General features: G+C 39.0%; 1 protein-coding gene across 1 annotated transcript in view; it reads right to left on the bottom strand.

Annotated features, from left to right (window-relative positions):
* Positions 1 to 7,365: 7,365 nt before the first annotated feature.
* Positions 7,366 to 14,800, bottom strand: part of vwa8 (von Willebrand factor A domain containing 8) — a 121,524-nt gene continuing 114,089 nt past the window's right edge. Inside the window, exons 43-45 of the mRNA XM_084421225.1 lie at positions 10,537 to 10,635; positions 8,494 to 8,732; positions 7,366 to 7,729 (exon numbers count right to left, since the gene is read on the bottom strand). Of these exons, the coding sequence (XP_084277351.1) occupies positions 7,621 to 7,729; positions 8,494 to 8,732; positions 10,537 to 10,635 (447 nt within the window). The 3' untranslated portion in view covers positions 7,366 to 7,620. The remainder of the gene's footprint in view (positions 7,730 to 8,493; positions 8,733 to 10,536; positions 10,636 to 14,800) is intronic.

Raw genomic sequence — 14,800 nt, 5'->3', positions numbered from 1 at the left:
TTTGCATGTTGACATCACATGACCAGCTCTAATGTAGTGTTGTCAAAAATATAGCTTTTTCGATACTGAAATATCTGAAACGCTTCCAATGCTCATTTTCCACAGAACAGATACACTATACCAGCTGGGCTTTCTCGTTCTCTCATCTCTCCGACAGTCACAAGCCCGCCTCATGGACATAGGGTGGGACATTTCGGTGTGGGATTGTGCATATTGCGCATAATTTTACTCATTCCCACAGATTTTGTGCTCAAAGTGCGCACATTAATCTGTCTCTCAGCACTAACGTTTTGTGTGCTTAAAGAGTCAAATACACACAAAATAATGTCAAAATGCCAGTCTTGATGAGTATTCACAGTAAACACAGTAACATTTTAAGTGAACGTAAACACACATGTGTAACAGTATAATGGATCCGTGCATCAGGGTTTAAAGTGACAGCAGCCTAATACACCTGCTGCCAAATTATGAGATAATATTTCAAATCTATATGGCAGAGTAGACAGTGGCTGGTGAGCAAAAAAGCTAACGTCAAGCCATGAATTCAACAACCAGTTCATCTGTTTCAGATAAATCTGAATGTGCATTTCACTTTAAAAGTCAAGTCACTTTTATTTATTTAATGCTTTACACAATAAATAGTGTCAGTGTACTAAAAAAGTGTTGCAAAATGTGCAAAATGCAATGTAATATCATACTGCAGAAATTTACTGCACAAGCATGTTTTTCCAATGAGCCCGGGTTGACAAATATGAAGTGGAGAGAGACACCCTTTTAAGTGGCTGAAAGCATGATCAAATTCTGCAGAACTTTACTCCATATGCTAATGAGCTGCTTCCTCTTTCCATCCCGATGTCCAGTATGAACCGCATCAGGAAGCTTGTTAGCACAGACACATGTGACCCCGACTAGCCTCATCAAATAACGGGAACAACACGCTCACACACGCCCGTTTGCGCAAGACGTTCATTAGCGCACTCCCATTTAGAGTACAAGTGCAAAAGCTGTAAATAGACGACGGTGTTCATGCAGAGGTCACGTATCTCCAGGCATGAGTGTGTGATGAGTTTGATCATTGCACAACTACTGTATGAAACCGTGTCATCACAAATCCAGCACAAATCAGGCCACACGTCCTCCTCTACATGAAAAACTGCGCCTGAAGGAAAAAATAAATAGCATGTAGCATAGCGTAGAATAGCGTGCTTCAAAATAACTGTGTTCTGCTGTAAATGACAGAAGGAGAAGCAGAGAGTGACATCACAACAGATTAAAGGTGGTTGTTTGAGGCGCAGGTGTGTGTTCTGACATCTGCTCCAGTCTGAGGAACATGGAAGACATTAGGACTTCATGTCATTGCCTGAACTAAAACCTCTGCATGAACAGCTACATATCACAGGAAAAAAATTCCCACAGCTTTCAGCACAGAAGTCTAGACGCTTTATCTTATCATTGTTTCACGCACAGGTCAGGTGGAGGTGTGTCCGTGAATCTTTCATTACACCAGCAGAACACAGCAGTCAGTGGGTAGACTCAAACGCATGATGGAAACCATTAACAACGGATGTTCCTAGCTTTAGCACTGATTTGATTGTGAGGATTCAGGATGGGGACATTTTCACCAAAACCCCCTCAAAAAACGGATGCAACCTGTTCCTTTTTTCCACACACGTACACTACACTGTTAGAAAAATCTGTAGAAATTACAGTATTACTGGCAGCTACTTGCCAGTAACTTACTGTAGATTTAAATTGATGTTATTTACTGGCAACAATTTGTTCAAAATTAAATGAACATTAAACATTAACAAGTCTTTATCTTTACAGAATAAAACTAAAATAACAGCCTCATGCAAAGCATTCTGGGAACCAAAATCTGAAGGAAAAAAAACAGAAAAAGGTTGATGAAGATTTCTGGTTCCCAGAATGCTTTGCATTAGATTGTTAATTTATAGATTTATTCTGTAAAGACAAAGACTTGTTAATGTTTAATGTTCATTTAATAAAAAAAAAACTGTTGCCAGTAAATAGCATAAATTTAAATCTACAGTAAGTTACTGGCAAACAGCTGCATAACTACAGCAAATTTTTTACAGTGTATCGTTCAAAAGTATGGGGTCTGTAAGATTGTGTATTAAAGAAATTAATACTTTTATTTAGCGAGGACAATGTAAATCGACATTTATAATATTGATACAAGATTTGTATCTTGTATCAATGAATCCGGAATTTTTCTATCAAAAAACATCAATGTTATCCGGAAACTCTACATCAATGAATCCGGATTTTTTTTTTAATATTAAGAATGAACTGTTTTCAACATAATAATAATAATAATAATGCATGAGCAGCAAATTAGTATATTAGAATGATTTCTGAAGGATCATGTTATGCGTAAACTACTTTTGAAATGTTAAAATAGAAAATTTATTTTAAATGATAATATTACTGGAATGGATTTAAATACTGTAAAATGTTACTGTAAATGGAGTTGAGAGCACTATACTCTTATTGGTAGCTAAAAGCACAATTAAAATAGCTATACATATTTAATACCTGAACGGTTACACTTTATTTTAAGATGACATTGTACTTATTACTCAAATAAGTACTGAGTAATATTAACTACAGGTACTTACGGTTAGGGTTTGGTTTAAGGGTTAGTTACTTATAATTATGAATAATTTACTGTTATCACTATAGTAAGTACAAGTAACGTGTAACTACATTACCAAACAAACACAACAATGAGGATGTGCAGACATTTTTACTGTCTTTGAAAATGGCTGTTTAAAGCGGACACAATATCTCATTTCAAAAACCTAGTGTTGTGACAATATTTTACTGGAGTATGATAAATGTCAAGTACTTCTCACTGATGTTTCAGTTGTTATTTCAGTGCAACAGAGAAATGTTCATTGTTTCAAGAGGTTAGCGATGAAAGAGGTGCAAGGACCAAAATAAAGTTTATGCGACACCAAAAACAAAGCAAAAATGCAATTTCAAATTAGGCACCTTAAAAATAGCACAGGCAGAAAGAAACAAAGAAACACTTTCTGTGTGAACAGCCCCTAACAGTAAGCAGTTCAGAGTTCATTTTACACACACTGCTTATTTTGTGTTAACATGTATTCATCACACCACACTACATCCAAAAAAAGACCACGTCAAAATCAAAAGATAACAGGAAGACAATAATATACATGTTCAGCAGCAATTAACAAGTCAAACGGAATTTATGACCTTCAACGGCTGTAATTGTCAGTCATTACATTGTTTTTACAAGACATGTTGGCAGTTTCAAAATCAAATCAAATAAAAAGAGTCTTTATGATTAGTAAATGAGGCCTGTGTGGGTGAATGAACTGCGATGATTCATTTATTGAGTCTTGGCACGCCATTTCAGTGAAGAATGTGATGGCAGCACACATTTCAAGTCATGTGAACATGCATGTGTTAAAGGGATAGTACACCTAAAAATGAAAATTTACTGTTAATTTACTCATCCTCAGGCCATCCATGTAGGTGTCTTTTATTCTTCAGTTGAATAGTAAAGAAGATTTTTAGCTAAAAACGTAGTCCTTAGTGATTTATATAATGGCGACCGTCACTTTGAGAGTCAAAAAAACATATACAGGCAAAACAAAATGAATACCTGTGGCTCCTGTCGATTCATTGAGGTCTTATGAAGCGAAACGATCAGTCTGTGCAAGAAACTGAACATTATTTACAACATTATTACCTGTAATTCACAGCCTCCACAAACGGTCCTGAGCGCGTTCACGGGAGTCTGGAGAATAATGTCCCGTTAACTATTAAAGGAACACTCCACCATTTTTGGAAATAGGGCTTATTTACCTTCTTTCCTACATTTAGATAGGTGGGCAAATGCATTTTTGTCTCAGTGCATGCATTGTTTTAGTTTGACAGGGTTGGCGTTAGCTTAGCTTAGCATAATGAATGGAATCCTTTGTTGCCAGCTAGCATGTCATGAGTAAAAGTGATAAAAAAAAAAAAAAAAACCCACCTAATTACTTCTTGTGGCCTGCGTATTCACAACGAGTACAAATAGCGATGCAGATTAACACTAGCCGATTTCCTAGGCAGATATTGACTTGGGACTATATTAGGGGGAAGCACAGGCGAATCACTGCTACTTAGGCGCAGAGATATCACGCAACACATGAAATGTGAATATGTGGTATAATTTGTGAATGTGAATACAGGTATAATATGGGTCGATCGATACATGCGTCATGTTTAAAATAATCACTTACTCTGTGGAGGCCACAAGAAGTAATTAGGTTTTTTTTTTTTTTTTTTTATCACTTTTACTCAGGACATGCTAGCTGGCAACAAAGGATTCCATTCATTAAGCTAAGCTAAGCTAGCGCCGACCCTGTCAAACTAAAACAACGCATGCACTGAGACAAAAATGCATTTGCCCACCTATCTAAATGTAGGAAAGAAGGTGAATAAGCCCTATTTCAAAAAACGGTGGAGTGTTCCTTTAACGCATTAATAATGTCGCTTTAACTTCCTGTCGCATAATGACGTCTGTGAGCCGACGCTGTGTTTGTTTATAACAGAGAGGAAATACGTGCATGTTCTATTGTTCATCAAAGTGGCACTTGTGCTTACACTGGATGACGCAATCTACATAAACAATTAAGATTACATTCGCTCGCACAATCTCAATCGGCAAGATTGACTTTTCACAGACTTTTTAACTCTTTGAGCTCCTGCATATACGCTGTCATGTGACCGGAAGCTCTCAAGACCGTTTGCCGAGGCTGATCGTTTCGCTTCATAAGACCTCAGTGTATAGTCAGGAGCCACTGGTATTAGTTTTGTTCTGCCTGTATATGTTTTTTTGACTCTCAAAGTGACGATGGCCATTGACTTGCATTTTACGAATCACCAAGCACTACGGTTTCAGCTAAAAGTCTTCTTCACTGTTCTACTAGAGAAAAAAAAAAAAAAGTCTTCAGCCTACATCTTGGATAGCCTGAGAGGATGAGTAAATTAACAAAATTGATTTTTTGGCCAATCTATCCTGTTAAGTAGGCAGTTTTGGAACAGAGCGTCAGTAGTTGGACATTCCTGCTGGCTTTCCAAAAGTTCAACTCCTCACGCTGGCCAGATTCTATAAATTATAGCTCCACTTTCTCCTCGGAAACATCTCGGGAGTGTGGCGTAACTGGAGCCAGCGTCTGGATTCCTCAGCTGCGTGCGAGAGGCAGGGTGGCAGCGCCAGGCGTCAGTGGGTCCAGGGGACAGGAGGGGAAAACACTGTTGACATAGATGGAGCTCTTGGAAGAGGCGTCTCGGAGAAGCGCGTGCAGTCAGGTGGACAACATTACACACTCAGCACTGCTAACACGGGCCTGGTGCAGAGCAGAGGTCAAATATGACAGGAAGTCCAGAAAAAACGATGACTCACAAACACAGGATACACAGAAGACCACACTTTTCTGCAGTAAAAATATCCTCGTCTTTGTGTGCCGAAAAGGCAAACTTCATCTGTTCTTTTGACCTCTGGACTTTGGTATTTCTGCGAGCCGTTGTTTTTCCTTTAGAGTTTCTCACAGCGCTGCGACAGTCAGGCCTGTCAGAGGTCTCAAATACATTTTCATTTGCGCTCATTTGGTTAAAGAGTGATGAGTGTGTAATGGGACGGCTGAGGAATGCGGTGTGGAATTGCACTTGAGGTTCTGGTTTCTCAGGACGGAAAGAGATTTACGAGGAAGTCTTGGGTGATGGTGGTGGTGTGACTCTCTCCTTCCTTCGCTTCAGTCTCAATCCCTCTCATAAGTCACAGGATGTGTGCAACTTTACAATGATGTGTTTAGAGGACACTTGGAAAATCCCAACAAACTTGGCGAAAGAGTGCCAACTCTTACACAATACACGGCTCTTGAAAACAAAACAGGTTACGCGCCTCATGTTCTATTAATACACTCCGGACCACAACAGCTGGGCATTGAGTGATATAATTATGAACATGAATGTTGTGAATACTATTTTGTACAAATGTTACATTATTTTGTACTATATAATAATAACATATTAGGTTACACTTCATTTTAAGGTGTCCGTGTTACAGTGTAACAAGTATACATTTAAGTACTGTGTAAAAATAATGAACTACATGTACTTACTATAGGTTAGGAATGGGGTTCGATTTAGGGTTAGTTGCATGTAATTATGCATAATTTACAGTTATTACTACAGTAACTACATGTAACGTGTATCAAGGACACTGTAAAATAAAGTGTTACCCAATAGTATATACTATTTTGTCATTTGAATATTGTATTTTAATGTTAAACCAATGCACTCACATGGATAACACAGCATGGATAGCTATTTAGACGTGCGTGATTATGTTAACAGCTTATAGAATATGTTAAGACAACAGACAGACTAATTTTCCAAAACACTTTGCTTCTCACTTCTCCACATGCCAATGTCCATGGACCACAGGTTCTTGTGCAAGTTGTGTCACTGTCGAGTCCAACTGCCTTTAATTGAAACTGATAATAGTTAGCTATACTAGTGTTTTCGCAGCTTACCCTATTAAAACCAGCCATTGTGCAGGATGTTTTGCCACTCAGTGATACGAAGTGGAAAGTGACGTCAATGCATTGCCTCAATTGTGACTATGGATTTGTATGCAGTATATAGTCCATCAACAAAGCAGTGGCCCTTGTGACTGAGGGTGTATTGAGGGCAGACAGATCTCTGGTTTTGTTCGTAGAGACTGTGATGAAATCTCTCATCTCGGGTGAAAACAGACCAAAACCAGAGGATCCGCATAGAAACGGACATGTCCATGTCACAAAAAATACATTTGAAAAGATGAATTTTGCTTAATTTTAATTTTTAATTTTTTAAAAACAAAACAAATACCACAAAACTAAATTAAAATAATTAATATTAATTTAACTAAAATTGTAATTGTGACAATGTGTTTATGACAATTAAGCATATCCCCCCCAAATTCTCACCACAACTTTATTTTTACATTTACATTTTACTTTTGAGATATTTTAAATCAGCATACATGAATGGAAGTTATGTGTTACTTTATGTTTTTATAATAAAAATATACTGTTATACAATTTTTTTTTTTTTTAAATCAGCCTACATGAACATCAGTAATGTTTTACCATATTTCTTTGTTTCTGTTTTTATGTACATTTTACTGGGGTTTAATAATTTCTATTTTATTTCAATTGGGATTCTAATTACTGTTCTTCAGAATTTTTTATTGTATTAAAAATATATTGTATAATACAATTATTTTTTAAATGAGCACACATGAACTTCAGCAGTTTAATTATTTTTTATTTTACATTTTTTGGAGTAATTCCATTACAGTGATTGTCAGTACAACGTAAAATCATCTTATTACATATTAATACATATTTTATTACACTACAAGAATGAATGGTGATGAGAATTCGGGGTGACAATGTGCTTAGTATAAATTAAAAAAAGAATAATGTCTTTCTTTTGATTTTCCAGTGACATGTTTTCACTACGCCTGGATGCAGAGATCGCTGCGTGTCATCCGTGACGTGGCAGGTTTGGTGGGATTCACCCAGTAGTGTTCTCCTAGGCACTGGACAGCATGGTGGATGTGAAAATCTGCTGAAGGATTTGAGGGATCTGCTTGGTGTCCATGGCGACAAAAGATCGTCCGGCCGGCAGAGTCCTCTGGAGCCTGGATGTCGGAGAGAAAGAGAAAAGAGCCCCCCCACATCAAACATTAGCAATGCAAATGAGCTTTTCCTATTCCTCCATAGGAGGGACAATGGCTGTCATTCATGGAGGGTCTTTGATAAGATACAGGGTCTTGGGAAAAGCCTGTTGGTTTAGAGTGACTGAAAGCAAAGTGCCGCCCATGTCCTTTCTCTTAGCTGCCGCCCCTCCCTCCTCACTAATCATTCATTACTGTCATTTAGTCCCTTTAAAAAGAAGACACATGTTCAGAGAGGACTGCTCTTTAAATCACGCAGGCCATGAAAAGACAAGCCTATATGGGACGTGTCCGACCACCACAGCGGCGCCTTCCGCATGCCTTCAAGCTCTCCTTACTCTGTGAGTCAAGACCTGCAAAATCCTTCAAAAAACACGAACAATGCGCCAAAGAGAGCTGAACATGAGCCTATAGACTCTGGTCTTTTATTTGAGAAGAGCCGTACAAATCACACAGGCCACAGCAAAGACTTGACATGGCTCCAGAAAGGGAATGTTAATTACAATTCTAACTCATTATGCTTTATAGTGCCGCCCTAAACATTTGAGACTTTGCACTGCATTTAGCACTGAAATGGGCCTCGTTTTTTTTTTTGAGAACTTAAGAGACTGACTTTCACCGCACGGCAGTTTTCCTGAAATGGCGCTGCCGGTTGTAATCCAGGCTTAACCTTTAACCAAGCTCGCTAATGTTTAACACACAAACCTGCTGCGGGACATTAACCTCACCTGTCCGCCTGGTCTCCGAGCGAGCCGATGAAGATGGCGAAGGCGTTGACCTGCGGGTCACTGGTGAGGGCTCGTGCGAACCGGTCCGGGCTGATCCCGTAGCGCTCCAGGTTGGCGTCGCTCAACACGATGACGAAATGCTCGTCGGCTTCTTCGCGCGCCAGCTCCTTTACGGCGTGTTCGGTGCCCTCCAGGGTGTAGTCTCCGCTCATGCAGAACTGAGAGTGGGCGTGCATGTTCTGGGACAGAGGCGTACAGCAGAAGAAGAGGTTGTAATGCATATTCAGATGCCCAAGAGGACAAGAAAAGGCCATATGCTAAACAGTTTGTGTTAATGCACTTCCTAAGCGCACACACAGGGAGTTGATTCTTCACAACATCTCAATAAACAACATGGAGGAAGGGTTTGAAGAATGTTTTTTGCACAGATTCATGGGAAACTTTAGAAACTTTTTAGAAAATGTCATTTATTTTAAAGTTAAATGGGTCAATATGGAGCAGTTTGAGAGTTCGACATTAAGAGTTTCAACCACTTTTCGGAGTCCAAAATGAACAGAGTAAAAAGTCTTTGCAGTGCAATAAGTACATTATTTTACTTTTAACCTGTGTCATGATTTCTTCACTTGCAAGAGTTAAACCCTTAAGCTTTTATTTGGGTGGAAAACTGCAGTGTCTTTAAAAAAGCAGGATTACAAACGCTTCCGATTTTAGTTCGCTTGACAGATGCTTTGTCAATGGATTGTGCAAAACAACATCAGAGACGAAAAAAATATACACAGTTTTTGAAACTGTGGCAGGACAGAACACTGTACAGCTTCAAAAAACCCAGAGTAAACACAATGGTTAGAGAGCAGTTTCATTTTCATTTTTTTTTCTAATGTCAGCAGCCCAAAGTATACAGTACTTGGTTTTTTTACTTGTATAATAGAGTTGGGAAGCTTATTTTCGCCACAGAATAATTTTTTTTAAAAGATAATTGTGACTTTACATCTCGCAATTCTGACTTTATTTCTGAGAATTGCAAGATATAAAGTCAAAATTGCGAGAATTTATATTTTAAGAGTTTATTTCTGCCAATTGCAAGTTTATATCTCACAATTCTGACTTTATAACTCCAAATTGCGACTTTATATCAAGCAATTCTGATGTAAACTCGCAATTGTGAGAAAAAAAGTCAGAATTGTGAGATAAAAGTCGCAATTACCTTTTTTATTTTTCATTCTGTGGCGGAAACAAGTTTCCATAGGTCAGCGTACAGTGTACGTGATGTAAATTTCATCATCAGGATGGTGTGCGCACAGCCTGGTTTTTCTAACTGCACATACTGGCACATGCGTCTTGATTTACATTTTTGTTGCACTCATTAGTTTGGCCTGTGCCATTATTTCACATTTTAAAAAGAAACAACAACAGATACCCATGTTGAGGTGCGCTATGTATGTGTGTGTGTGTGGGGGGGGGATTAAGAGATACTTGAAAATCTAGTTTAAAAGAGTGCGAAGACATTTTTATTGCTCATATTTTGTGGAGAGAAATAGTGCAGAAACTGGACAAGGATGAATCTGTGTCGACTACTTGTATATTTGCATTTTTGCATGCATTGAGTATACTTTGAAAGACTATTGTTCTGCTTGTGCACGTTCAAAAGATAAGATTGTTTTCAGAGAACAAATCTTGAGTAACTTTTTGTTTTAAATGTAAAGTGTGAATTCGCCAATAGATGATCTTTTGCTGTGACAAAACACCAGGGGCTGAAATATAACTAGTAGCACTTTGCTTTGGAAATAAAGGCGATTGTTTCAGTTCTGAAGTCCCCGATCTGGCTGCGGTCGTGCGTCAGTGAATCCCAGTGACCATCCTTCCAGTCTCATGTCTGACAATTTATGCTTGACTTTCTTCCTGATGTGGTCACATAAGACAATAGGAGGAATTCTAGGAGAAACGCTGGCTACTACGTCAGCACAAGTGAATTCATAAGAGCATAGATTTCAAAACAAAAAAAGGAAATGAGGTCACACCCGCATTACAGAGGCATTACTGTACCTTCAAAACCTTCAGCCTCTCCTTGTTGTTCTTGGGCACTTTGTCACATCTGACCAGTTCTATGTCAAAACCGTCTCCGGAGTGTCCCATAATATCATACTACAGAGGAAAAAAACAGGAAGGGGGAGAAGGGTTAGTCCACGCTGCCAAGAACATAACAAGCAGACAAACAATGCTGAATATAAACACTCGTCAAGAAAAGATTTTTACAAGTGCACCTCAATAATGTAATTCAAAACAAAAAGACAGAAGATGATGTAAATCAGCTATACTGACAAAGATGATGCTATTTTGAGTTACACGCATGAATAGTCAATCAAAGGAAGTCTCATAATAAAATCTAGTCCAGTGAAGCAAGTGTCTTTGCCAACAATGCAACAGTTGATGACACTGACAGTCTTAAAATACATCATATTCCATTACGTCAATGCATCTTCAGTATACTTTCGTCAGGTCGACTAGTCTCTGCTTCACGCAATGCGTATATGCTGAATATGGGCTGAAGTTGGCTGAAATGACCAGATCAGATTTGACTGGCTGACTTTTGCACACATTATCTGGGAGTCAGAGTGCAGTGGTTTTCCTCTGTCTACCATGTAAGGTTCTTGGCCAGAAAATGTGGACCAGACTCTACAAAGGTTTGGCTAAGTGAGACACACTAATGTGTAACCTGCAGGGTTAAAGGACAAATAATAAATATGTGTGACACCTGCCTTGAGATCACAGGTGGATGAGTTATCAGGTGCATTTTAATGTAATGCAGATTATGTAAGTGTCACAGAGGAACAGATATATGACAGGCCAGCTGGATGAGCAAACAGCTCGTTTGACAGCCAGCGTGGGGCCATAAAGTCTGGCACTCCTCACACACACACTCACACACTTACCATCTCACACATCACTGTCACTTCATTCATCTTCGTCATCTAATACAGATTCTGCACTTAAACTGAGATCTGACTAGCGCTGGGAAATATGGCTTTTAAGAAAAAAACAAAAAAACATTAAAAGCTGAAACCTTTTTTCAGCAAGGATGCATTAAATTGATCAGAAGTGACAGTAAAAACATTTATAATGATACAAAAGATTTCTGTTTCAAATAAATGCTGTGCTTTTGAACTTTGTTCATCAAAGAATCCTGAAAAAAAGTTTCATGGTTTCCACAAAAACATTAAGCAGCACAACTGTTTTCAACATTGATAATAATAATAAATGTTTCTTGAGGAGCAAATCATCATATTAGAACAATTTCTGAATGATCATGTGACACTGAAGACTGGAGTAATGATGCTGAAAATGGAGCTTTGCATTACAGGAATACATTTGTAAAATATATTCATATGATAGAATATATTGTTATTTTAAATTGTAATAATATTACCACTTTTACTGTATTTTGATCAAATAAATGCAGCCTTGGTGAAGAGACTTCTTTCAAAAACATAAAAAACGAAATCTTACCAAGCCCAAACTTTTCAACGGTAGAGCATCTTGATATTTTTAATACATCTTGAACCTTTTCAACCACACAACCATTGTAGCCAAATAAACTGAATATACAGTGGGGAGACCAAGTATTTGATACACTGCCGATTTTGCAATTTTGCAGGTTTACCTACTTACAAAGCATGTAGAGGTCTGTAATTTTCAGGTACACTTTATGATTTTTAAATAATTCATTTGCATTTTATTGCATGACATAAGAATTTGATCACCTACCAACCAGTAAGAATTCCGGCTCTCACAGACCTGTTAGTTTTTCTTTAAGAAGCCCTCCTGTTCTCAACTCATTACCTGTATTAACTGCACCTGTTTGAACTCGTTACCTGTATAAAAGACACCTGTCCACACACTCAATCAAACAGACTCCAACCTCTCCACAATGGCCAAGACCAGAGAGCTGTGTAAGGACATCAGGGATAAAATTGTAGACCTGCACAAGGCTGCGATGGGCTACAGGACAATAGGCAAGCAGCTTGGTGAGAAGCGCAATTATTAGAAAATGGAAGAAGTTCAAGATGACGGTCAATTTCCCTCGGTCTGGGGCACCATGCAAGTTCTCACCTCGTGGGGCATCAATGATCATGAGGAAGGTGAGGGATCAGCCCAGAACTCCACGACAGGACTTGGTCAATGACCTGAAGAGAGCTGGGACCACAGTCTCAAAGAAAACCATTAGTAACACACTACGCCGTCATGGATTAAAATCCTGCAGCACACGCAAGGTCCCCCTGTTCAAGCCTGTGCATGTCCAGGCCCGTCTGAAGTTTGCCAATGACCATCTGGATGATCCAGAGGAGGAATGGGAGAAGGTCATGTGGTCTGATGAGGCAAAAATAGAGCTTTTTGGTCTAAACTCCACTCGCCGTGTTTGGAGGAAGAAGAAGGATGAGTACAACCCCAAGAACACCATCCCAACCGTGAAGCATGGAGGTGGAAACATCATTCTTTGGGGATGCTTTTCTGCAAAGGGGACAGGACGACTGCAACGTATTGAGGGGAGGATGGATGGGGCCATGTATCGCGAGATCTTGGCCAACATCTTCGCCTTCCCTCAGTAAGAGCATTGAAGATGGGTCGTGGCTGGGTCTTCCAGCATGACAACGACCCGAAACACACAGCCAGGGCAACTAAGGAGTGGCTACGTAAGAAGCATATCAAGGTCCTGGAGTGGCCTAGCCAGTCTCCAGACCTGAACCCAATAGAATATCTTTGGAGGGAGCTGAAAGTCTGTATTGCCCAGCGACAGTCCTGAAACCTTAAGGATCTGGAGAAGGTCTGTATGGAGTGGGCCAAAATCCCTGCTGCAGTGTGTGCAAACCTGGTCAAGAACTACAGATCTCTGTAATTGCAAACAAAGGTTTCTGTACCAAATATTAAGTTCTGCTTTTCTGATGTATCAAATACTTATATCATGCAATAAAATGCAAATTAATTACTTAAAAATCATACAATGTGATTTTCTGGATTTTTGTTTTAGATTCCGTCACTCACAGTTGAAGAGTACCTATGATAAAAATGACAGACTTCTACATGCTTTGTAAGTGGGAAAACCTGCAAAATCGGCAGTGTATCAAATACTTGTTCTCCCCACTGTATATTCAATCAATATTTGATCAAGTAAATTGCTGAATCACTATTGAATAGCTTCATTAATACAGCCAATTCTAAAGAACTGATTCACAAAAAATAACTGAATCAGAGACGCCATTAAAACAACTCTGTCCAAATGCTGTTATATTCCAAATACACACCTTGCACTTGTTTTTATTCAACTTAATGAAAAAATAAACGTGTGATAAAATCATCACTACAGGTCAACTTTACATTGCCAAAAAAGTAATAAAATGTATTGCTGTATATTTAAGCAATGTCAATACGTAAGCAATGCACTGATAGAAACTGTGAAACGTTTCCGTGCTGCAAGTCCAACCAAATTAGTGCACCAGATCCAGCTGTTTTACAAATCTCACATATATTTATATGGTCCAGCCTGAGATCTGACCTCACACATTTAAAGTGTTAATGCACATTAGAGCAGAACGGGATAATGTGAGGCATTGACACCCTTCCGCTGCTTTCCTCCCCCAAACTCCCCGGGATGGAGATAACAGATAATCTTTTGTGAGCATCTCCCAACAAGGGCCGTGATTCACATCTGCCAGCAGCACAGATGAACAGAGACAGAGAGATGGACAGAGGAAAAAGAGCAACATCAAGTGAAAGAGAGAGCTGAACCACTAATCAACCTAAACCAGCATGACTTTCTCTATGGCAACCGAGCATGTGGCAGCTTCTTGGGGATCCTACATCATCCTTACTGCCATGGCAACCTCCATAACAGTGTGTCAGCATGTGTCAGCGGGGAGATCCCTGTTACTCAGAGCGGTTTCCATGGTGCGTTGCCTAGAGCGGGTTTACTGTAAACAGATTTAGCTATTTTTATTAAGTTACGAAAGTGTTTGTGGTGAAAAGATTGAGGTACATCAGCGTTTAGAGACTATATTTGAACTCTGTGGTGCAAACTTATACCAAGAGGAGATGGCCATTCAAATTAGATTCACTGAGCAGAGACGTGTATTTATTTCAAACTAAAGGCACTGTCCCAAAATTTTGTGGGCCACCTTGTTGTCTACATAGGCAGTATTCTAATTGACATGGAGCCTTATAAATGACTAAGCTATACTGGTGTTAGTTAGTTTAAACAGGTCTAGCTGGCCTCCCCAGCTGAAAAGTGTATAAAACCTTTGTAAAATTGCAACCT

Source organism: Rutilus rutilus (genome assembly GCF_951802725.1).
Source record: "Rutilus rutilus genome assembly, chromosome: 10".
In the NCBI taxonomy this organism is placed as follows: Eukaryota; Metazoa; Chordata; class Actinopteri; order Cypriniformes; family Leuciscidae; genus Rutilus; species Rutilus rutilus.
Note: the sequence above shows the minus strand (reverse complement) of the source record. Positions and strands in the feature narration are given on the sequence as shown.